Genomic DNA, 24,420 nt, shown 5'->3' with positions numbered 1-24,420 from the left:
CAAATGATGAGATAAAAGAAAATTAGCAGATGGTACTTCGCGCGATCCAGCAAGAGGCATATCAAGACTGCTTCCAGAAGTGGAAACGACATTGGGAATGGTGTATCAATTGTGGAGGAGATTATTTCAAAGGAGACCATGCACACTAAGGAAAAGGTAAGTGTAAAAAAAAATTGTGGACAAAGTTCCAGAATTTTCTGAACATATTTCATATATTAAACAACAAAAAAAAAGCATGCCGGATTAAAACAAACACAAAATCTCCGAGATTGGCAATCTATTACAGAAGCTAGAAATTTATTGCAGACTCCAATGTGAGATGCTTTTAATAGTGTCCACAATGAAACTGTCTCGAAACCTGGCAGAAAATCCGAAGAGGTTCTGGTCATATGTAAAGTATGCTAGGGACAAGACACAATCAATGCATTCTCCACAAGTTAGCAATGGAAATACTATTGATGACAGTACTGCCAAAGCAGAGTCATTAAACATAGCCTTCTAAAATTCCTCCACCAAAGAAGATGAAGTAAATGTTCCAGAATTGAAATCAAGAATGGCTGCCAACATGAGTAACTCAACAGCAGATATCATCAGAATAGTAAAGCAACTTAAATTACTTAATAAAATCAAGTCTTCCAGTCCAGACTCTTTACTCACATGAAGTGTTGAGTGCTATCAACAAGGGATTTCAAATCAATTCTGTATTTCTAGATTTCCAAAAGGCTTACGACACCATACTTCACAAATGGTTTGTAATTAAATTGCGTGCTTGTGGAATATCATCTCAGTTACGCAACTGAATATGTGACTTCTTGTCAGAGAGGTCGCAGTTTGTAGTAACTGATGGAAAGTCGCCCAGTACATCAGAAGCGATTCCTAGTGCTTCCCAATGTAGTCTTATAGGCCCCCTGCTGTTCCTCGCCTATACAAATTATTTAAGAGGTAACCAAAGCAGCAGTCTTAGGTTGTTTGCAGATGATGCTGTCATTTATTGCCTACTAAAGTCATCAGAAGATCAAAACAAATTGCAAAACAATTTAGAAAGATACCTGCATGTTGCAAAAATTGGCAATTGAACCTAAATAACAAAAAGTGTGAGGACATCCACATGAGTGCTAAAAGGAATCAGTTAACTTCAGTTACACAATAAATCAATTAAATCTGAAGGCTGTAATGTCAACTAAATAACTAGGAATTACAATTACAAACAATTTAAATTAGAAAGAACATATAGAAAATGTTGTGGGCAAGGTGAACCGAAGACTGCATTTTATTGGCAGAACACATAGAAAATACAGCAGATCTACTAAAGAGACAGCCTACACTACACATGTCCATCTTCTTCTGCAGTACTGCAGCATGGTGTGGGATCCTTACCAGTTAGGGTTAATGAGGTACATACAGAAAGTTCAAAGAAGGACGGCACATTTTATATTATTGAGAAATAGGGAAGAGAGTGTCACGAACATGATACAGGGTCTGGAGTAGACAACATTAAAACAAAGGCATTTCTCGCTGTTGCAGGATATTCTCACAGAATTTCAATCACCAACTTTCTCCTTTGAATGCAAAAATATTTTGTTGATGCTGACCTTGACCTACATAGGGAGAAATGATCATCATAATAAAATAAGGGAAATTGGAGCTCACACAGAAAGATATAGGTGTTTGTTTTTTCTCACACTGTTCAAGAGTGGAATAACAGAATTATTGTGAAAATGCTCTAACAGTCCACGGGTGTACTGCCGGTCCATAGTGTTCAATGCGCGCAATATTTTGGCGATCAGACATGTCACCATCATCAGGTGCGCTCACGAACTGAACTCCTAAGGGCGGGCGGCCGTCCTAGATCCCCTCCCCCCGCGAGGTGTTCTCCGCGGTCCGCACCTGAGGCCGTGTGTCGGCAGTCGCTGAGAAGCTGGCGTCGGTGTCTGTGGTGGCATCAGTGTAACTGCCTCATCCGCCCTGGTCATTCGTTCATTTCCTTTGCTGAGCCTCTTTTTAATTAGACTCAGTGCTGGTTCCCATGCCTTGCTGAAGTTATAGCTGCAATCTCTGTTGACGAGTCCGTTCCTGGTACGAATTTTGATAGCTTCCCTAACGACACTGTCCCAGTATTTAGATGTCTGTGCCAATACCCTGGTGTGTTGGTAGTCCATTTCATAATTTTCGGACAAACAGTGCTCTGCGATTGCCGACTTGTTGGGGTACATAAGTCGAGTGTGCCTCTGATGTTCTTGGCAATGATCTTTGATGGTGCGTACTGTCTGTCCAATGTAAGTCTTCCCACACTCACAGGGAATCTGGCATATGCCAGCCTTCCGCAAACCAAGATCGTCTTTGACACTTCCCAATAATGCTTGTGTTTTATTGGGCGGGCAAAAAGACAGTTCCTACTTGGTGTTTCCTCAATATTCGTCCTATTTTCCCCCGATAGTGTGCCAGCATACGTTATATAGGCGGTTATTCTCTCTTCCTCCGTGATTTCGTCCATCTCCACACACTGTACTGTAGAGGTGGTGTGTGCCCTGTGCACCAGTGTTTTTAGTACCCCATTCCTTTACGAAGGGTGGTGGCAGCTATTTGAATGCAAATACAGGTCAGTGAGCGTTTTCTTCCTGTACACCCCATGGCCCAGGGTGCCATCCACTCTTTTTTTGACCATGACGTCCAGGAATGGTAAACTTCCTTCTGCTTCGGTCTCTGTAGTGAATTTGATGTTCGGACGTATGGAGTTCAGGTGTGTAAGGAAGTCTAGGAGCTTGTCCCTTCCATGGGGCCATATCACGAACACGTCGTCAACATAACGTAAAAAACAAGTAGGTTTCCATTTGGTTGACACCAAAGCTTCCTCCTCGAAATACTCCATATAGAAATTCGTGACCACAGGTGAAAGTGGGCTACCCATTGTGACTCCTCCTGTTTGCTCATAGTATTCTCCATTAAACAGAAAATACGTGGAGGTCAGAACGTGCCTGAAAAGGTCGGTCGTCTTCTAGTCAAATTTCTGTGCAATGAGCTCAACTGACTCTCAAAGAGGCACCCTGAAGAATAACAAGACAACATCAGAACTCACCAGGACATCTGAGTCTTTCAGTTTGAAGTTCTCGAGACATTTTACAAAATCCATAGAATTCTGAACGTGATGAGGATATTTACCCACGTTAGGGCTTAGTAGTTCTGCCAGGTATTTGGCCAGCAAATATGTAGGTGCCCTAATGTTGCTGACAATTGGTTGTAACAGCACCCCTTCTTTGTGGACTTAAGGGAGTCCATAAAGTCTTTGCGGTACAGGTCCTTGAGGTGTCAATTTCTTGGCAACACCCTCTGGTAAATGCGCGTCCTCGAGAAGAGCCCTAGTCTTGTTCTCCACCTTCTTTGTGGGGTCAGCATTGATCTTCCTCTAGCATTTGTCACTTAACAGGCTCTGCATCTTCTCAGTGTAGTCCTTATGGGAAAGGACAGCATTGCCTTTGTCAGCTGGTAAGACAACAATCTCAGGGCTCTGTCTCAGGTCTCAAATGGCTGTCCTCTCCCTGCTGATAATATTCGACTTGATCAGTTTCGTTCTCATCAGAGCATGGCATGTTTCCCAGTGCACTACTTCAGGTGGTAGCCGCGCAGCAACCTGTTCAACTGCACTGACGATGTCTGCTACAAGTATGAACCTAGGTGTGGGTGTAAAATTAAGTACCTTCTCCCGGCGTATGTCTTGCTCGAACAGGAGCTCAGTTTGTCAGCGCACCTGATGATGGCAACATGTCTGATCGCCGAAATATTGTGCCTGTTGGACACTATGGACCGACAGTACACCCATGGACTGTTTGAGCAAGAAATACGCTGGGAGAAGTTGAAGAATCACATCATATACCTCTTCAGGAAGGAGATGTATCGCAGCATGAAGAAATTCGACAAGCTGTGCCACCGAAGGAGCTGCCTGCTGAGTGCTCTTGCCTTTCAGAAGAGATGCCATGCCAATTAGGTTGTGCCAAACTTTGTTAAGGTCATGCATCACATCGACTCTGCAGCAGCTAAGAGAATTAAGAAGCGTGCTAGCCTCGCCTTAGTTTATGAGAGGGTGCAATTTACCCGCCGCAGCCTTGAGTACAACTCCCAGGAACTACTTAAACTACATATACAACTAGCCAATCATTTTAATTCCGGGACCTGGGACTGGACTGATGGTGTTACCCGGATGACCGCCAATGCAGCACATAAGAAGGCCTCGGGACGTCAGATATCTAAATTTTCTCGTCTCTCTGACAAACCATCACTGGAGGCCCCACGCAAGACAGTCACCAATCTCACAGACACTGAGCTGACTGCTGATGCCGTCACTGTTTTGGAGAAGGGACTTAATTTTCCGCCCACACCTAGGTTCATACTTGTAGCGGACATTGTCAGTGCAGTTGAACAGGTTGCTGCGCGGCTACCACCTGAAGAAGTGCACTGGGAAACATGCCATGCTATGATGAGAACGAAACTGATCAAGTCGAATATTATCAGCAGGGAGAGGACAGCCATTCGAGACCTGAGACAGAGCCCTGAGATTGTTGTCTTACCAGCTGACAAAGGCAATGCTGTCCTTTCCCATAAGGACTACACTGAGAAGATGCAGAGCCTGTTAAGTGACAAATGCTAGAGGAAGATCAATGCTGACCCCACAAAGAAGGTGGAGAACAAGACTAGGGCTCTTCTCGAGGACGCGCATTTACCAGAGGGTGTCGCCAAGAAATTGACACCTCAGGGACCTGTACCGCAAAGACTTTATGGACTCCCTTAAGTCCACAAAGAAGGGGTGCTGTTACAACCAATTGTCAGCAACATTAGGGCACCTACATATTTGCTGGCCAAATACCTGGCAGAACTACTAAGCCCTAACGTGGGTAAATGCCCTCATCACGTTCAGAATTCTATGGATTTTGTAAAATGTCTCGAGAACTTCAAACTGAAAGACTCAGATGTCCTGGTGAGTTCTGATGTTGTCTTGTTATTCTTCAGGGTGCCTCTTCGAGAGTCAGTTGAGCTCATTGCACAGAAATTTGATTAGAAGACGACCGACCTTTTCAGGCACGTTCTGACCTCCACGTATTTTCTGTTTAATGGAGAATACTATGAGCAAACACAAGGAGTCGCAATGGGTAGCCCACTTTCACCTGTGGTCGCGAATTTCTATATGGAGTATTTCGAGGAGGAAGCTTTGGCGTCAACCAAATGGAAACCTACTTGTTTTCTACGTTATGTTGATAACACGTTCGTGATATGGCCCCATGGAAGGGACAAGCTCCTAGACTTCCTTACACACCTGAACTCCATACATCTGAACATCAAATTCACTACAGAGACCGAAGCAGAAGGAAGTTTACCATTCCTGGACGTCATGGTCAAACGAAGAGCGGATGGCACCCTGGGCCATGGGGTGTACAGGAAGAAAGCGCACACTGACCTGTATTTGCATGCAAATAGCTGCCACCACCCTTTGCAAAGGAATGGGGTACTAAAAACACTGGTGCACAGGGTGTGCACCATCTCGGACACAGATAGCCTGCTGCATGAGCTGGAACACTTTAAAACTGTATTTCGGAAAAACGGGTACTCGGAATGGCAGATCAGACGCGCTCTCCACCCCACCTCAACAGTACAGCGTGTGGAGATAGACCAAGTCACGGAGGAAGAGATAGCCAGCGCCTATATACTGTATGCTGGCACACTATCAGGGAACATATGACAAATATTGAGGAAACACCGAGTACGAACTGTCTTTTGCCCACCCAATAACACACGAGCATTATTGGGAAGTGTGAAAGATGATCTTGGTTTGTGGAAAGCCGGCATATACCAGCTTCCCTGTGAGTGTGGGAAGACTTACATTGAACAGACAGTGCGCACCATCGAAGATTGTTGCTGAGAACATCAGAGGCACACTCGACTTATGTACCCCAACAAGTCGGCAGTTGCAGAGCACTGTTTGACCGAAAATCATGATATGGACTACCAACACAACAGGGTCTTGGCACAGATATCTAAAGCCTGGGACAGCATCGTTAGAGAGGCTATCAAAATTCGTACCAGGAACGGACTCGTCTACAGAGATTGCAGCTATAACCTCAGCAAGGCATGGGAAATAGCACTGAGTCTAATTAAAAAGAGGCTCAGCAAAGAAAACGAACAAGTGACCACGGCAGACGAGGCAGTTACACTGAGGCCACCACAGACGCCGATGCCAGCCTCTCAGCGACCACAGACGCGTGGCCGCAGGTGCGGACCGCAGAGAATGCCTTGCGGAGGAAGGGGATTTAGGACGGACGGCCGCCTGCCCACAGGAGCTCAGTTCGTCAGTGCACCCGATGATGGCAACACGTATGATTGCCAAAATATTGTGCCCATTGGACACCATGGACCGGCAGTACACCCGTGGACTGTTCAAGCAAGAAACACGCTGGGAGAAGTTGAAGAATCACATTGTGAAAATGGTTTGATTAGCCCTCTGCCTGGCACTTAAGTGCGATTTGCAGAGTATCCACATAGACGTATATGTAGAGATGTATTAAAGACTGTGAAAAATAATTTAACAGAAGTCTTAAGTTAAATGGTACCTCAGGTGTTGAGAAAAAGAATAATTCATCTCTGACACTAAATCAACAAAGAAGTAATGAAGTCTATCTCTGGTTGATACTATAGCAATGACAAGAAACAAATTATTTGATTGATTGATCAGCCAATTATATTAAGGTACAGATACTAATAACAAATATTCCTGGCAAGAACCTGTGACTACTTGTAACACGCCCGGGAGTACGAATGGGTGGGGTGGTTCCTTATACTGACTTCTCGTTTCGTGACAGTGCGCCCTGTCCACACCACGTGCCTGGTAATCCCATGGCAGTTGTATTGTTCTGCTCCACAGCTGGCTGTTGGCTTGCGTGAAATTATCTACCAAAATATGCAATCGAGTTTAGGGGAGCCACTCAATGTTAAAACACAACACTGTTCTATGTCTGGTATGAACATCTATATTCTGAGACAATATGGAAACGACAGGTTGCACTGTTTACACTATAAATCGTAAATGTTTATCCCAATTAACAATCTTGATGATTAACAGCCCAAAAATATAATTCAGACGAGCATACGCGTAACCGACACGACGCGGGTGATTGTTGATGATGCGGAAGCCGAATGATCGAAAGCAAGTTCTTACGCTCGTCACACATACAGATACCTAGTAATAGTCCTCCTTGTCACTAGTAATGATGTAACACTGTTCGTAAAGTTAATTTTTCAGTTCTCAGTTCTCACTTGTATGAGCGTGCGCATAATCATCGCGGCGCGGCTGGTTGTTGATAACGCAGAAACACGATGATCGAACACACATCCTCACGCTCGCTACAAATCACTGGCACTTGATTGCACTCTTTTGTGGTAAATAGTATTACTGATTCACATTTGTTCATTCTTGGTGAGACCGAACATGGCGCGGACGATTGATACTGTGCGACACGCAACGAGAGGATACACAAATACGTTATCAGCGGCACTGCTCATTTTTTTAATTACATCTTGACGCACTTTCTTCTGAATTACTTCCATATTTAATCACTTTACTGTAATAGCACTTGTAGCAACACTTCAATCTGAATACTAACAATGCTTCTTACATGCAGAGCTACACACTACACAACATAGCAGTCCGTTATCCCACGCCCGACTCTCTACAGACGCGGCTGCCCACAAAGATTCTCCACAACTAAGCCAGTGATATGACAATACGCTTGCATACTGACATAATAAATAAAATACAATAACGTATTTAATATGTAGTGGGATGAAATATGATGTTTGCAATATGCAAACACATGGTCCCATAACAATGAGGCATATTTTGAAAGGCTTCCATTCAATTACCCCACTAGAGTGAAAAATTCATAAAGGAGAAAGAAGTTACATAGGGAGATTCCGTTTCACTTAAATTATTTTCTACAGCCTTGGAAAAGGTCTTCAAGCAATTAACCTAGAATGAAGAAGGAATATGCATAAATGCATAACATGTTTAAATTAATATTCAGTATTAACAAATTTCTGTTTCAGAAACGTTTCCACTGTTTCTACCAGTCCAAATTTTATATCCTCTATATTCCTGCTGTCATCACTTAGTGTGTTGCCAAACAGGAACACTCATCTACTAACTAGTGTCACATTCCCAAAACAAATTCCCTCAGCATCAACTGATTTCATTTGACTACATTCCAGTGAACTTGTTTCACTTTTGTTGGTGTTAATGTTACAAACTCTTTTAAAACAGAATCATTTCCATTAATCTGATCTTCTAAATCCTTTACTATCTTTGACAGAAAGACAATGTCAAGGACAATCCTTAAAATTTTTATTTCATCTCTGTGAACTTTAATTTCCTTTGCAAATTTCTCCTTAGCTTCCTTTACTGCTCACTCGATGTGCAAATTTAATACCATTAGGAATAGGCTACAACCCTGTCTTGCTCCCTTGTCAACTATTGCCTTCCTTTCAAGTCCTTCAGTTATTGAACTGCAGTACCATTTCTGATAACTTGTGTGTATAATATTGTTTAGCTAAAGGCAGTTAAAATTTAATACAAAGTTCACAACTCTTTTGTTTATTTAATTTTTAAAAAAATATGGAGACAATTGACAAATTACAAGTATCTAAAATTGGAATTGTATTTTTGGTACTTTGCAAACGAAATGTTGGTATATTAAGGCTATTATTGTCGCAATATTGTTAAAAATGTCAAAGTTTACCCATACTATCCAGGTATCGACAGTGCCAAACATGCACTTTTGTTCCCTAATTGCCTTTCGAATTTCAGGCACATTTTCTATCATCCACCTTATTTTCAGGGCACTAAATAATGTACTAATGGGAAGGCCACAAATAGGTTTCAATGCATTTTTGTCGTTGTGAGGAACTTTTGCCAAAACATTGTCTATTAATGATGCTGTCCGTATGTCAGACCAAACTGAAAAGAGAAAGAAATGTTCTATCATCAGGTGGCATATCAACTATTTTAAAATCTAAGTGCAAGAACCATACCATTCAAGGATACATTGCAATACTGCAGAGTTAGAATAAAACATTAGGCTTACCAATTGCATTGTAAAGTGGCTGGCCAGTTGTTGAATCCCACAGAATGGATGTCTCCCTTTGATTTGTTATACCAAGGGTCACTATTCTACTTATGTCAATACCCTGTTCTTCCATTTTGAGAAGAGTTTCACTGATGCATTTTCTAACAAGATCAATAATCTCCATTGGATCCTGCTCCTGCCAACCCTCGTGAGGACATATTTGTTTAATTCTTTCTGTATGGTACACAATCTCCTCCCATGTTTTTGAACTAATCAGCTGCAAATATGCAACAGTCTTGCACAATGATACAAAGCAAAGAATGAAATCAAACAACAGTATTTTATAAATTGAGACTGACTTTCACAGAGCATACCACAAAACTTGCAGTGTTAGTGCCTTCATTTATTACTCCAATCAAAGGTGATGAATCTTCTTCTGAGGACTCTGTCATTCTTCGTACAAAAAATCTAAATCCAACTATAGATGATTGGAAACAAATTTTTTAAATAAAATTCTGTAAATGATTTTTTTATAAATTTTTGCTATAATTTCAAGTCAAAGCTGAGGATAAATCTGAAACAGTAAACTATAAAAGAGAAAAAAAAACACACAATGGCATTAAATTTGTGATATATATAAATAGATATATCTGTAGAGCTGTGAATATGATGACTGTACTACACATAATGCAGAATAGCATTCAATGCTAATAATAGAGACTCTGCTAACTCCAGTCGCCCTTGACTGATGTATATAGATTTAATTCCATCAGTAAGGTAGAGCTATTAAAAACTACTGACAATTTTGGAAGAAGGAGAGTATCCTCACTGGATTCTTTCCTCATTTGGCAAGATTGTAATATCTGGCAGATGGGCCTCAAATTACATGCAAAATCATTAACACTAATATTATTTTAAACTGTAGACATATCAAAAATTTTGGCCTATGCAACATTATTCACAAACACATATGAGCAGCTGTCAAAACATCTGCCATACAACACACATAACCATCTTTTAGCAATAAAATGTTGCAGTAAAGTACATAAAATGTTTTGAATAGGTCAGTACCCATAGACATAAAAGGGCATTCTGTAGCAAAGTACTTACATTATACTGTTGTTTATAGTTTCCAAGTACTCAATAATTTTGTCATTGATGTATTTGCATGAAATAATGAGAGAAAAAAATGGCTGAAATGCTCCAAAATGTTTAAAATTTCATGTTACAGCCAAATGGGAAAACAGATACACACATTGTACCTAACACATAAAGCAATTATTCATTCTAGAAGAAAGTTACAGATACATTAAGCACAGAAAAGAGATGGAAGAAAAAAAAAGACTATTACTGCTGAATAACCATTATACACAAATGGAGGAGCTAGCCATTCCCATGTGTTTCTTGTGTAAAAACCATTCCCTTTTTGAAATTAACAGCATGTATCATAACTATGACACTAGGGTAAAAAATGATCTACATCTTTAACAAAAGAATCTAAGTATGGTAGAAAAAGGAGTAGACTACTCTTGCATAAAAATATTAATGCTCTCCCTCAGGCAATAAAAATGTCAGTTACTGATCCACCTACATTTAAAGATCAACTTAAACAATATCTTCTAAGTAAAACCATTTACTCACTAGACGAATTTGTGTGTGAGAATATGTGAATTGATTTTGATCTATTGTAAGTCTGTTCAAAGTAATTTGTAACATTTTACAAAAAACAATTCTTGTAAACATTTTTTTCTATGTAATATATTATTCATTGTACAACCTATTATTATAAACAAATGTCTCAAATCTATGCAAATGACACATTATACACCGAAGTGATTCATCGCTAATGGGTCTACAGAACACGAATTAAATAAATAAATAAATAACCCCTTTTCAGAAGTTCTGACTTTATAAAGAATTATACAAGATAACAAATTGATGACAAACTACTCTTCTGTAGCCGATTAAAGCTAGGTGTGTAGAAACATTTAACTCTACAGTGAACTTTCTAGCTTTTGAACTACTGTTCTTTTACCACTTTAAATATACACTCTCATACTGACATCCATAACAATAACCAAATGTACTCATCTCTGGTGATGGACAGAGGCTCTTTATGCTAGCTTGCTCAGTCTGAGTTGGGAGGAGAGAGCAGACAAAACAAAATGTGTCACTAAAAGGGTGTACAATATACAAGGCAAGGATGGATAAAGGTGGTTATAAGAGGGATGATAGTAGAGGACACATGTTGATCTCTAACAGAGAAGCAAAATAGTGACTGACAAAGGTAACATTCACAAACATGTTGAAAGAGAGACAGGGAAAAAAGAGGAAGAGGGAGAGAGAAGTAATGTGTGTAGAAAACAAGAGGATAATGTTTGGACAAGGCTGGACTGCTGTGAGATACGAGGAGAGGAAATGTCGGAGCAAAGGTAAGGAAGTGTGAAGGGGACTTATGGAGGCTTAGGTCATAGAAATTGCAAGAGTGGATGATATGATGGAGGTTGAAACAGTCTCATAACAGCTGCTCTGTGTTGTTGATGTGGTTCTTAGTCTGAAAACTGGTTTGATGCAGTTCTCCTTGCTAGTCTATTCTGCACAAGCCTCTTTATCTTTCTGTATCTACTGAAACCTAGAGCCATTAGAGCCTGATTACTACATTCAAGCCTTGGTCTCTGTCTACAAATTTTATCCTTACACTTTTTTCTCTACTAAACTGATGATTTGTTCCGTCACCCGATACCTTCTCTTAAGACGTACTATGCTATAAAATTCTGATTTCCCACTTTGATTCAGTAGCTTCTCTGTAGTTATCTGATCAATAATGATTATTTCATGGTTAAAAGTTAAATGGCAGTTTCATTATTACTATTTCCATTCATTTTTTATTGAAAAAGACCCATAATAATTATTGTTATTGTTTAGGTAATTACTATTATTTGTCCAGGATGGAATGCCACTATACTGGCTTGAATGAGTGGTATCGCACAGCCAGTAGATGCACTGTTGACATCTGCGATCAATTATGATCGTGACATAGCAGTCTTTCTGATTTTCCACTCAAGTACAAGTACATCCTGCTTCCATTGCACCAGCAACTGCCTTATGTCTGAGTCCATCCTGTTTAATTTACATTAATGCAAGTCATTCAAATAAGTACTGAAAGCAGTCACAATGTGAATTGACGGCTGCTGTAGGACACTCCAGCTACTGGCTTCATCATGTCATGATCTGACTCCTTTTTATGTACTACACACAACTCATCACTATTGATGCTACCTCCCTCTTATGCCGCTAACACCCACAGCCTTGGTGTTATTGAACACTACCTTTCCCAATGCCTGACTGATTCCAAACCTACAACCTTCTTCCTGGTCACCATGACCAACTATATTTTCACCCACAAATACTTCATCTTTAAATGCCTCGTCTACAAACAAATCCATGATACAGCAAGGGGCACCCAAATGGCAGCATCCTTTGCCAACCTATTAATGGGTCATCCAGAGGAATCCTTCCTTACCACCCAGAATCCCAAACCCATAACCTGGTTCAGGTTCACTGTTATGTCTTTGTGATCTGGACTGATGGTGAGCACTCTATCCGTATTCCTCCAGATCCTCAGCACCTTCTCCTCAATCCTCCATTTGCTTCACCTGGTCCTCCTCAAGCCAACAAGCCACCTTTCTTAATGTTACACTAAATCTCAAAAATGGCCACATCAGTACCTTTATCCATATCAAACATACCAACCACAAGCACAGAACCACATTCACATCATCTGGTCACAAAGGAGCACTCCCCCTGTGACTCAGTACCATCTAGGACTCAAGCAACTGAATCACATTCTCCACCAAGGTTTCTACTACCTCATATCATTAACTATAATAAGTAATATCATACCCATTATCTTGCTCACTCCTCCCACAGTAGTATTCCATTGCCCACCAAACCTACTCAGTATCCTTGTCCATCCCTACTCGACCCCTGCTCCTTGCCTAATGGATCATATCCTTGCAATGGACCTAGGTGCAGAGACCTGTCCCATATATCCTCACCACCATCACCTAATCCAGTCCGGTCACAGCCATCATGTACTCCATCAGAGGCAAGACTACTATGAAATCAGTCATGTGATATACAATCTAAGATGCATCCACTGTGCTGGTTTCTACGTGGGCCTGTCAACCAATAAGCCATCAGCATGCACAATGTCCACACAAACTGTGGCCAAATTACCACCTATTGCTCAACATACTGCCCAACAAACATGCTTCACTTCAATGACTGCTTCACAGCTTGTGTCATCTAGATCCATCCTACAAATACCAGCTTTTTGGAACTGCGCGAACGGATAGTTTTTCTGCAATATGTACTACTTTCCTTTAACCTCCTGGCCTCAACTTTTGCTAGTCGTCGTTGTTTATCCACCAATCCCCTTCACTGTTCCCACTCCAGCCACCACCACAGATTGCTTCTCCCAACAGGTACATTTGCTGTACACAGTCTGGCCTCAGTGTCCAGAGACTGTGGTCAAAAAGTGAGTTGTGCTTGTGTGAATGTGGGTGTGTTTTCTACTGTAGAAGAAGCGCTTTTGGCTGCAAGCTCAAATACATAACAATCTTTTCTTGTTCTGGTCTGTGACATGTGACTCAATGTTTCCTCTATATGGTGAGTTGCAACCTGTCCTTTTCATCATATTGTTGTCATACATCACATAGACAATGTCTGGTATAAAATCAATGACATTATCAATACTTTACTTTAAAATGTTTACAAGTGCACAATGTAATGCTATTACATCAAAAATTGAAACACATTAACATTATTTAACACTATGGCGAATTAATGGACATTTGATATATGAACTATGTGGCTAACATTTAACAGTATGAAAGACAATGACAACAAGTTCATTTTTCATTTGACCTCCTCATGTTGAGAAAATATTCTTCAGAAAATTTCCCAAAATCTGTTTCAGGAATTACCACACAAAGTTGTACATTAAGGAAATGAGAACATAACAGAATATGTTGTATCAGAATACAGTCATCATTAGCCTCTACATTCTTAGTCTACAGAACATAAATTATGAGGTCCAGCTTCGTTAGATAAAATCTAAGGCCTGGCACAAGCTTGCCTTCAGAAGCTCAGCATACTGAGAGGATTAAGTGATTTACAATATTTTAATATGTGTGGATGCAGATGCAGAAAAAAAATTTGCAGATGCAGAAAAAAAATTTGCAGATGCAGATATGGAAAAGGGACTTGTAGATGTGGTGCAGATGCAGCTAGCATTTTCATATCCATACAGAACTCTATCTACAACCCTGTTTCACATCCTTGTCAGAGCTCACGTGGAAAGATTTGTGTGTTCATTTTTCTGTGCGCTGTTCGAGAGTAGAATGGTAGAGAAATAGATTGAAAGTGGTTTGATGAACTCTCTGCCAAGCACCTGAAGATACGGCTTATAGTGCCATGAAACTGGTACTGGTACAGTAATAAAGGATCAAATACAGTTGAAGCACTTATTAATACCCAAGATTTAAGTATGAACTGCACAGTTGTCATGTAGACATACAGCTTTCTTTATACCTCTAACTCATAACTGCAGTTTGTTTACTGTACAAATTGTAGATAAAGTTTCACCTCCTGTAGTTTACAGTACTAGCTTCAGAATTTCAAATAGTGTATTCCAGTCAACTTCATCAAAAGCTTCCTCTATATTTACAAATGCTGTAATTGTAGCTTTGCCTTTTTTCAGTCTTTCCTCTAAATTTAAGACAAAGAGTCAGTTGCATCTTGCGTGTTCCTACATTTCTCCAGAAACCAAACTTATCACATCTGAGGCCAATTTTTACCAATCTTTTCATTCTTGTGTAAATAGTCTGTGCCAGTATTTTGCAACTACGACTTATTAAACTGATGGTTCCACAACATTCAAACCTGTCAAGGGCCATCTTCTTTCAAAATGGAAATGTTACATTCTTCTTGAAGTATGGCAGTAATTAGGATCTCTCACGTTTTGCACACCAAGTGGGAGCATCCGTCATGGTATATTTTCCCAAGAATCTCAATAATTATGAGGTCTGTCATCTACTCCAGGTGCCTCATTTTGACTTAAATATTTCAGCACCATGGCAAATTCTTTTTATAGTATCACATCACCCATCTCACATTCATTCACTTATGATTTACTTTCAACAATTTTATCTTCAAGTTTATATCCATTATACAATCCTCATAAAATATCCATGGAAAAAGTTCAAAGACTGATTTCATTTTTATTTATTTATTTATTAAGCAATTTAGGATGTACATCTATGGAGCATGTCCGAGTACATATTTATTATCCAGTTTTACATTAAAATACATTACTTTTACTGATTCAGACTGCAGATTTGCTTACATGACTAATAGATTTCAGCCACAACACTTCTGTAAATTACTGTAATAGTTATGTAATTACAGATACAGTAACCCAAACAGATTTTATGAGATATACATATTCTATGTGCATAAATGAAAGAAAATTTAATTGCAATAATTCTATACCATGGTTACATAATTTTATATATACGGCACAAACTGGTCATACATGGCATACATATTCTATCCATTTATGTTTACATTAATAAAAAAATTAAAAACAGTAACACTGAACCAAAGTTACAATATTTAGATACAAAAATGCTGCTAAGAATTTACATCATTTTACTTTCCCTTTTCTCTCTTCTTATGTACATTCTTTTAAAAATACTCTGCATGTTTACTTCAGACAGTTTCATGTGGAAGAAATTCACTGACTGAATATAAAGGCATTTCTAATAACAGCTGTTTGATCAAATGTTTCAACTTAACCTTCAATTTGGTATTAGTGACGAGTGGTGGTAAACAGTTTTACAACTTTATTGCCACATAACCACTGCTCCTCTCATGTTGAGTTGTATTTTTCTGCGAAATTCTTAATTCCATGCAGTTTCTAGAGCAGTGGTGGTGAGTGGTGGTGTACAGCTTCATTTTTGTTGAATTTAGCTTTATGATCCCAAACAAAGAGCAGGATTTCATATGTGTACAAACTGTAGAAATTTAGAATCTTATATTTTTCTCACAGAGGTTTGCAACTGCCTCTTGTTCGTTTGTTTCCTATTATTCTGATTGCTCTCTTTTGTTGGTTGAATATTTCAATTGTATCTGTCAAGTGGTCCCAGATTTCTGTACCATGGGTCATTATAGCATTGAAGTATGAAAAACACACCATGTGTAGATTATCTCCAGTTATTAGCAGCTTAATTTGTTTGAGAGCAAAAGCAGCTCAACTCAGTTTATTGCTTATGTTGGTAATACAATCTTCCCATCCTAAACAACTGTCTACAGTGATCCCTAAAAATTTTGTACTTTCAACTACTCTTACATCTAGCACTTGCAATTTAGTCAATTCATTTTTTTCTTCTGTTGTTTCTAAATAGCATTGTATTAGTTTTCTAGTAACTGAGAAGTAGCCTGTTCACTTCAAGCCAGTGAGTGATTACTTTTAGTTACAGCCTCCTGTAAGCTCAGTCTTATGATTATGTTTGTTGTGTCACCTGCAAAGAGTGTCATTTCACTTTCTAACAATGGAAAATCCAGGGTGGAATGATGACAATACTATAAAAAAGCATAGACTGAGTCTGCAACTCAGCATCTTTGCTGTAGGGTAAGCAGCAATCTATCCTTTTCAAATATTGTCATTTCATTTTCTGTGTTAGAAGGTAAGGAAGGCCCATGGAAGACTACCCTGTAGCACACCATGCTCTATGTGACCTAGTTCTGACAGGTGCTTCCCTTGTCTGCATGACACCTCCACTGCTTGTTTTCAAATGCCTTTATGATACTGAGAACTGTTCCTCTAATTCCACAGTAGTGTAGCTTCGTTATTAAAATTGGGTAGTTAACAAGATCAAAGCCTTAGGTAAGTCAAACAAAACACCAATAGGAATTTGGCCTTGATCTAGCACTGCTGAGATTATATTAATAAATTCAAATGCAGCTGACACTGTAGATTTTCTCCTCTGTAACACAAACTGCATACAGTTTATGATACAGTTTTTAGCAAAAAATGCCATTAACCTAACAATATATACACTAGTAATGTCAGCAAAGTAACCGCATGGGCAGTCAGAACTAACAACCGTAAACAACAGATGTACAGCTGACCAGTCATTTGTGAGTAGGCAGTGTCAAGCAGTGGCTGTAGTGTGTCAACACTTTTGTATCGCAAGACGCAATGGAGCAACATCTTTCCCAGGATGTTTTGAAGAAGAGAAAACTGTGCAAATTTCATCCCACAGACCTCATCTCCTGGACAAAAAGCACAATGCATGGATGTACAGTGCGACTTAATTGAAATGCAAACTGTGGACCTTTGTTTTCTGCAAAAAACTGTCAAGTGATGATAATATTTGGTGTTATCAATACAAACCTACCACAAAGTGACACAGTATGGAAATTCATATAAAGAATCAATACTTTGGTAATGTAACTGACATTCAAGCCAATGTGACACACAAACTGAAGAACATCCCAAAGAAGGACTTTTCTGACAGTTTCGCATGGCTGAATGAATGTTCTATGCACTGTACTCAGATGGGGGTGGTAATGGGGGGGGGGGGGGGGGGGGGGCACTATGTACAACACCTGAAACATTAAAATTAGCATCTTAACCTTTCTTAAAATTTTTTGAACTAGCAGTGTATTCCTTCCACCTTTCAGGCTTCCCTTCTTTGGTATGTAATAGGTTGCCACCTTAGCTCTTAATATTCATACTGGAGCTACTCTTTCCGCCATAGGATTCTTTAATTTTCCTATAGATGACATTGATCTTTCCAACAATTGTGTGTGCCTCTAAAGCTTCGAATTTCTTCTCTAGTGACTCATGCTTTGCCATTTAGCAATTTCTTCATTTTTAGATACCTATATTTCCTTCTACTTCCTTTATTTAAAGCATTTTTCTATTTTCTATATTTTGCAATTAAACTGAGTATCTCATGTGTTATCCTAGTATTTCTAGGAGGTCTTTTCTTTTTGACCGTTGATTCCTCTACTAATTTCAAAATTCAATCTCTCAAAGCTAGTTACTCATCTTCTGTTGCTTTCTTTTCCTTGTTCTCATCAATAATTGTGTAATGCTTCCTTTGAAATTTCAACAATCTTTAGTTCTTTCAATTTATCTAGGATCTCCACATCTGCCCCTAGAAACATTTCACACTTTAAAAATTGGTTTTAAAATTTCTGTCATACCATTACACACACTATATGAAACCTTTCAATATCTCCAGGTGTCTTCTACATATACAACAACCCACATGATTCTTAAACAAAACTTTCGTAATTATTAAATTATGCTCTGTGCAAAGTTAAATGTTTTATAATTCTGTTGTCTGTAAAACACCAATCTTGAAAATTCTGAGAATTTTACAGGTGCTGTATATCTAAGGGTACTACATATTCTCAAAATGAGAACATTCCCCATACTTCTTCAGAGTCCGAACAGATCCATCTAGAACTATCTCAAAAAGTAGAAGAAAACCAGTCAATAACATTTAAACTTGACCTAATTCCTTTCACCCATATGGAGGCATAGGGCATGCAGGAGAACTCACTATCCGTCTCTGTCTTTGGCTATTTGCCTCAATTCTGCCCAGGTCTTGCCAACTCTTTTTGCTTCCCCTTCCACTGTCCTCTTCCATGTTCTCCTTGGTCTTCCTCTCTTCCTTGTTCCCTGGGGATTCCATTCCAATGCTTTTTTCCATAGCTCCATCTGGTTTTCCCAAGGTGTGCCCCAACCAACCCCACTTTCTCTCTCATATATGGTCTTCTATAGGTATCTGGTTTGTTATTCGCCAGAGTTCTATTGCATATGTTTTCTGGCCACCAGATATTCATGATGCGTCAAAGACATCTATTTATGAAGATTTGTAACTGGGATGTTATCTTTTTATACATTTTCCAGTTTTCACTGGCGTACAGAAGGACAGCCTTCACATTTGTATTAAAAATACAGATTTTTGTTTTGTAAGTGATATTTTTATTTTTCCATATTGGATACAATTGTATGAAGGCAGCATTTGCCTTTTTAATGCGGTTTTTCATGTCATCTCCAGCTCCACCATCTTCCATCACTATACTACCAAGATACAGGAATGAGTAGACAGTTTCCACCTGCTGCTCACCTATTAAGAGTAACCTCCATGTTCCCCGAATTTACTCTCATTTCCTTTGCTTTGTCTGTATTTATCTTGAGGCCAGCAGTCTCTGCTTCTTCTTTCAGAAAGTTTAAATTAGCTTATATATCAGTCAGCCTTTGAGCTAATAAAACTATGTCATCTGCAAAATCCAAATCCTCCAGACATTCATGGATCCCCCACTGGATTCCTCATCTCCTGCCTGCTGTCACTCTTCTCATAACTGAGTCTAGAACAAGTAGAAAAAGTGTTGATGATAAAATGCAACCCTGCCAGACTCCAGTTGTTACTTTTATGGGCTCTGTCATATTTCCCTTGTGGAGTACGCAACATTTGTAGCCATCATGTAGATCTTTTATGATGTCTAAGATCTTCTGTGGTATGCCATACTTCTGAAACACCTGCCAGAGCACCTTATGTTTCATGGAATCGAAGGTCTTTTGAAAATCAGTGAATGCCAGGCACATTGTTGTTTCGAATTCTTTGCTTTGCTCTAAAATGATCCTAAGAGTGTTAATAGGATCAACACAACTGTGTTGTGCCCTAAAACCGTCCTGTTCTTCATGCAGTCACTTTTCAAGGGATTCTTTAATTCTGTTTAAAATAATTCTGGTGAAGACGTTACTGGGCACTGACAACAATGTAATACCACACCAGTTGTTACAGTCTGACAAATTTCCCTTTTTTGGGAGCTTTATCACCAAACCGTTTTTCTACTCCTTTGGAGATTTCTCTTCAAGCCAAATATGCATCAGCAAGGGATAGAGCATTTTAACAGAACTTTCAATATCGGCTTTTAAGAGCTCTGGTGCTATGTTGTCTAGGCCTGGAGCCTTTGTATTAGTGTTTACAAGGCAATCCTAATTTCGTCCATTGTGGGGCACTGCAAATTTATATCTTGATCTTCTTGAATTTCCTCTGGAACATCTCTTACCTGTTCCTCCTGGTTGTCTTCACAATTTAACAGTTCCTTGAAGTGTTTCTCCCATCTCTGTAGCTGTGCCTGTTGAGCTGTAAGCGTCACCCCATCCTTGTTCTTAACTGGTCCTTCATGTCTGAAGTTCTTCATTGACAACCGTTTGGTTATATTGTAGAGCTCTTTCATATTTCCTTGTCTTGCTGCCTCATCTGCTCATTTTGCTTGCTCATTTATCGATTTCCTTTTATCTCGACGTAGCCATATTTTCACTTTTTTGTTTGCCTCTGTGTATCCTTTATGCACTTCGCTCTTCTGCGCTCTTGTCTTACAGAGATTTAACTTAAGTTTTAGTTCATTCCTGTGGCTGATTTCATTCCATGTAGCATTGGAGATCCATTCCTTCCTTTGATGTGCCTTGAATCCTAAGATTTTTTCTTCCACATCTAAATAACTGTCTTTGATTTTCTGCCAACATATTTCAATGCCCTCTTCCATAATGTTTTCTTCAGAGAGGACCTGGAATCTGTTTTCTAGTTCAAGGGCAAATGTTTCTTTGATCTGTTGGTCTTTCAATCTTGCCACATCTATTTTCCTGCATCTGTGATTGAGCTTGGTTCTATTTGCCACTATCTTCATTCTGAATTCTGTGAAAACTAGGTGGTGGTCACTTCCAATGTCTGCTCCTCTTCTATTTCTGACATCTAACAAAGAGTGTTGGAACTTGCAGCTTATGACTATGTGGCCTATTTGATTTTCGGTAACATGGTCTGGAGAAACCCATGTTATCCTATGGCAGTTACGATGTGAAAACAATGTGCCTCCAATGACTAGGTAACATTCAGTGCACATATCTATCAACTGTTCACCATTTACATTCCTGATCCCCACACCCAGCCCTTCATTTTCTGAATCAACTTTTACGTTCAAGTCACCCATTAAAATTTTTATGTCCCTAAAATTTTATTTGTCTAAGGACTCCGTTAAGCTCTGTATAAAATGCATCTTTTAATTCTCCTTTAGCTATTTCAGTAGGTGCATAGCATTGAATTACGGTGACATATTGCACATTTGTTTTAAAGAGTACGGTTATTATCCATTCTGAGACTGGTTTCCACTCCAGTAAGCTCCTTTTGCTGCTTTTAAATGTAAGAGCCCTACACCATTCTTAAGCATCGCGTCCTTACTAGTCTGACCCACATACAGCAACACTCCACCATTTTGTGTTTGGAATTCCACAGATTCTGGCCACCTTATTTCACTTAGTCCCAATGTATCTAGTTGATAGTTCCCCATCTCTTTTTCGACCTGTCTTAGCCTCCCTGCCTCTCTCAATGTCCTTACATTCCAAAACCAATATGGGTTTCCCTTTTCAGGCCAAAGGTCTTATCCGTAAGATCCATCCAGCTGTTTCTCCTTTTAGTTTCTGTGATGTGAGTTTTTTGGTGGTGTGGGTTATCAGCCCACAGCCCCCTGAGTGTCCTGGTGGGACTGTCACCTCATGGCCCGGACACCTGCCAAGGTTTTATTTCAGAGCCTTACCCTTCAGATAGCTTGTCTTCACCACGACTACAGAATGCTATCCATCCCTTCTCAGGGAGGCCTACATGCATCAACGTTGTCCTGGTTTCCAAGGATCTTCTGCTGTCCACATTAGGTGACTGTTTCTGCTGCCAAACAATCACAGGGAGGAAAAGGAAAGAAAGGGAGTGTATAGGATGGGATGGAATAGAATGGGATAGGACAGGACAGGACAGGACAGGACAGTAGATGGGACGTTGTGAGACACACTGTCTGGATCCTCTATGGAGACCTGCCCATCTTGGGAGCCCCTGCTGGTAGTTACACAACTGCCGGCATAGCCCTCCACTTCATTGGATCACACAAACCCCGGCGCCCACAAGGACAATGTTTTGTTAAAGCGGTGTCTCCTGAGGGGGAATAAATGATATTTAAATAATTTTAATAACTAATGAATACAGTATAATGCTTTTAACAATGTAAGAAAAGATAGGCTGCTACTTACTGTAAAATCATTCCACTCCATGGTTATGCAGTGGCACTGGTGCAGCAACCATAACAGATCTTCAGAACAGAAAAAATAGTCTTGTTTGCACAATATATGTTTGTTTAATCTTCACACGTGATGCCGCCTATTCTAGGCATCATCAGACAATCGATAAAAATTCTTGCTACTCATAACAGAGGTGTCGATCATAATTAAGAGTCCCATAGAACTGGGAAGTGAAATGAAATGAAATGAGCATATGGCATTGCTGGCCGGGAGGTCCCATCTTGGGAAGTTTGGCCGCCGAGTGCGAGTCTTATTGCAGTCGATGTCACATTGGGTGACTCGTGCACCAGTGATGGAGGTGAAGTGATGATGAGGACACCACAACACCCAGTCCACAAGCAGAGAAAATCTCCAACCCAGCCAGGAATCAAAACCAGGCACGCCTCATGGAAGGCAAACATGTTAACACTCAGCTTTGCCGGCAGACAACTGGGAGGTAACAGCCAGACAGCAACGTTAAAGCTGGAAATACATCACCGATAAAATTCTTCCTACTTGTAACCATGGCATCACATGCGATTAAGGGTCCCAAAGAGCTGGTAGGTGACAGCCAGATAGCCACTGTCATTGCTTCATTAAATCGCCCTTGAAGAAACTGCCCCATGACACAAATATGATCTGTTTACAATACTATGAGTAAGCGATGTAGTGCCAGCATGACTGCATGTGCTCACAGCATTGTAAACAGACCATATGTGTGTTCAGGGGGCAGTTTCTTCATGAGTTATGTAATGAGGCAGTGACAGTGGCTATCTAGCTGTTAGATCCCAGTTCTTTGGGACTCTTAACCATGTTTGACACCTCAGTTACAAGTAGGAAGAATTTTGTCAGTGATGTAATTGAAGCATTAACAGTGGCTATCTGGCTGTTACCTCCAAGTTCTATGGGACTATTAATTACATTTTGATGTCGTGGTTACAACCAGCAAGAATTTTTATCGATTCTTTGATGATGCCTACAACAGTTGAATCTTGTCACATGTGAAGATTAAATAAACCTATCTTGTGCAACCCCAAGGCTGTTTTTTTCTGTTCTGTGAAAATGACATGTTAAGCTGCAGATGGGCATGATTAAGACACCTACACAAAGCTTCTGGCCACAGCCTTCATCAGCAAAAGAGAAAAACATACAATTCATGCACACAGGCAGCTCACCTCACACACGCATGACTGCCAACTCCTGCAGCTCAGGCCAGAAAGCAACTATTACGTGGGATGGAAGTAGCAATCTGGAGGAGGGTGGGGAAGGGAAAGAGATAGTAGTGTATGGGTGGTGGGAGGGAGGAATGCCCGCTGGCCGTGTGTGCACGGACTACAATGCCAACAGGTGCAGCGTTCTGGCCTGAGCTGCCAGAGATGGCAGTTACGTGTGCGCGAGGTGTGCCTGCTTGTGTGTGTGAATGGAATGTGTTTTTCTTTTGCTGAAGAAGGCTGTGGCCAAAATCTTTGTGTGAGTGACTTGATTGTGTCTGTCTGCAATCTAATGTGTCATCTTTACAGTAAGTAGCAATCAGTCTTTTTCTATATTGTTGAAATTCCTACTTGGAGTCTCCATTGTTTGTATAATACATTTTAACTTTGAAAAACATTTCCCATGTGATTCCAAACCATAACGTAACTACCTATAACAATGTGGGACCCTCCAGGTAATTCTGTGTGTTTGGTCTAGCATACAAAAGAGAGAACACATAAATCAATAATTCAGATGCAATAGCCAAAAAATTTTTTTGTCCAAGATAACCCGCAAGCTTTCGTAAGGATTCTACTGACTGACTAAATTGTAGGATGTTTTGTGGAAAGGACTGTGTTTTTCAAATGTCTTCAGACTGGGGCAACAGGAGATACAAGTGTGCTTACTATCTGGTGCCCACGAAGGAAACTAGCAAAAATACAAAACCTGAGAAGGAGATACAGCTTTGCCCCCCCCCCCCCCATGCCGCCCCCCCCCCCCCCCCGTGCCCCCCCCCCCCTTACCTCCAAGTGCCAAACAGAAATGTACCAGTGACAAAATTATGCTCTAAATAAACAAATGTGTGCTTAGCGTTTTGGTTGACAGCAACTTTTGGTTATGAACCATAGCATCTCTGAAGCTATTGTCAATTAG

The 24,420-nt window shown here is 40.0% G+C and overlaps 1 protein-coding gene across 1 annotated transcript in view; it reads right to left on the bottom strand.

The window, feature by feature from the left end:
* Positions 1 to 24,420, bottom strand: part of LOC126456202 (glycerol kinase-like) — a 213,854-nt gene that overhangs the window by 158,766 nt on the left and 30,668 nt on the right. Inside the window, exons 2-4 of the mRNA XM_050091956.1 lie at positions 9,479 to 9,582; positions 9,123 to 9,381; positions 8,778 to 8,995 (exon numbers count right to left, since the gene is read on the bottom strand). Coding sequence (XP_049947913.1) covers positions 8,778 to 8,995; positions 9,123 to 9,381; positions 9,479 to 9,582 — 581 coding nt within the window. The remainder of the gene's footprint in view (positions 1 to 8,777; positions 8,996 to 9,122; positions 9,382 to 9,478; positions 9,583 to 24,420) is intronic.

This window comes from Schistocerca serialis, chromosome 2 (assembly GCF_023864345.2).
Source record: "Schistocerca serialis cubense isolate TAMUIC-IGC-003099 chromosome 2, iqSchSeri2.2, whole genome shotgun sequence".
Taxonomy (NCBI): Eukaryota; Metazoa; Arthropoda; class Insecta; order Orthoptera; family Acrididae; genus Schistocerca; species Schistocerca serialis.
The sequence above is the reverse complement of the archived record's forward strand: the minus strand, read 5'-3'. Positions and strand labels throughout refer to the sequence as shown.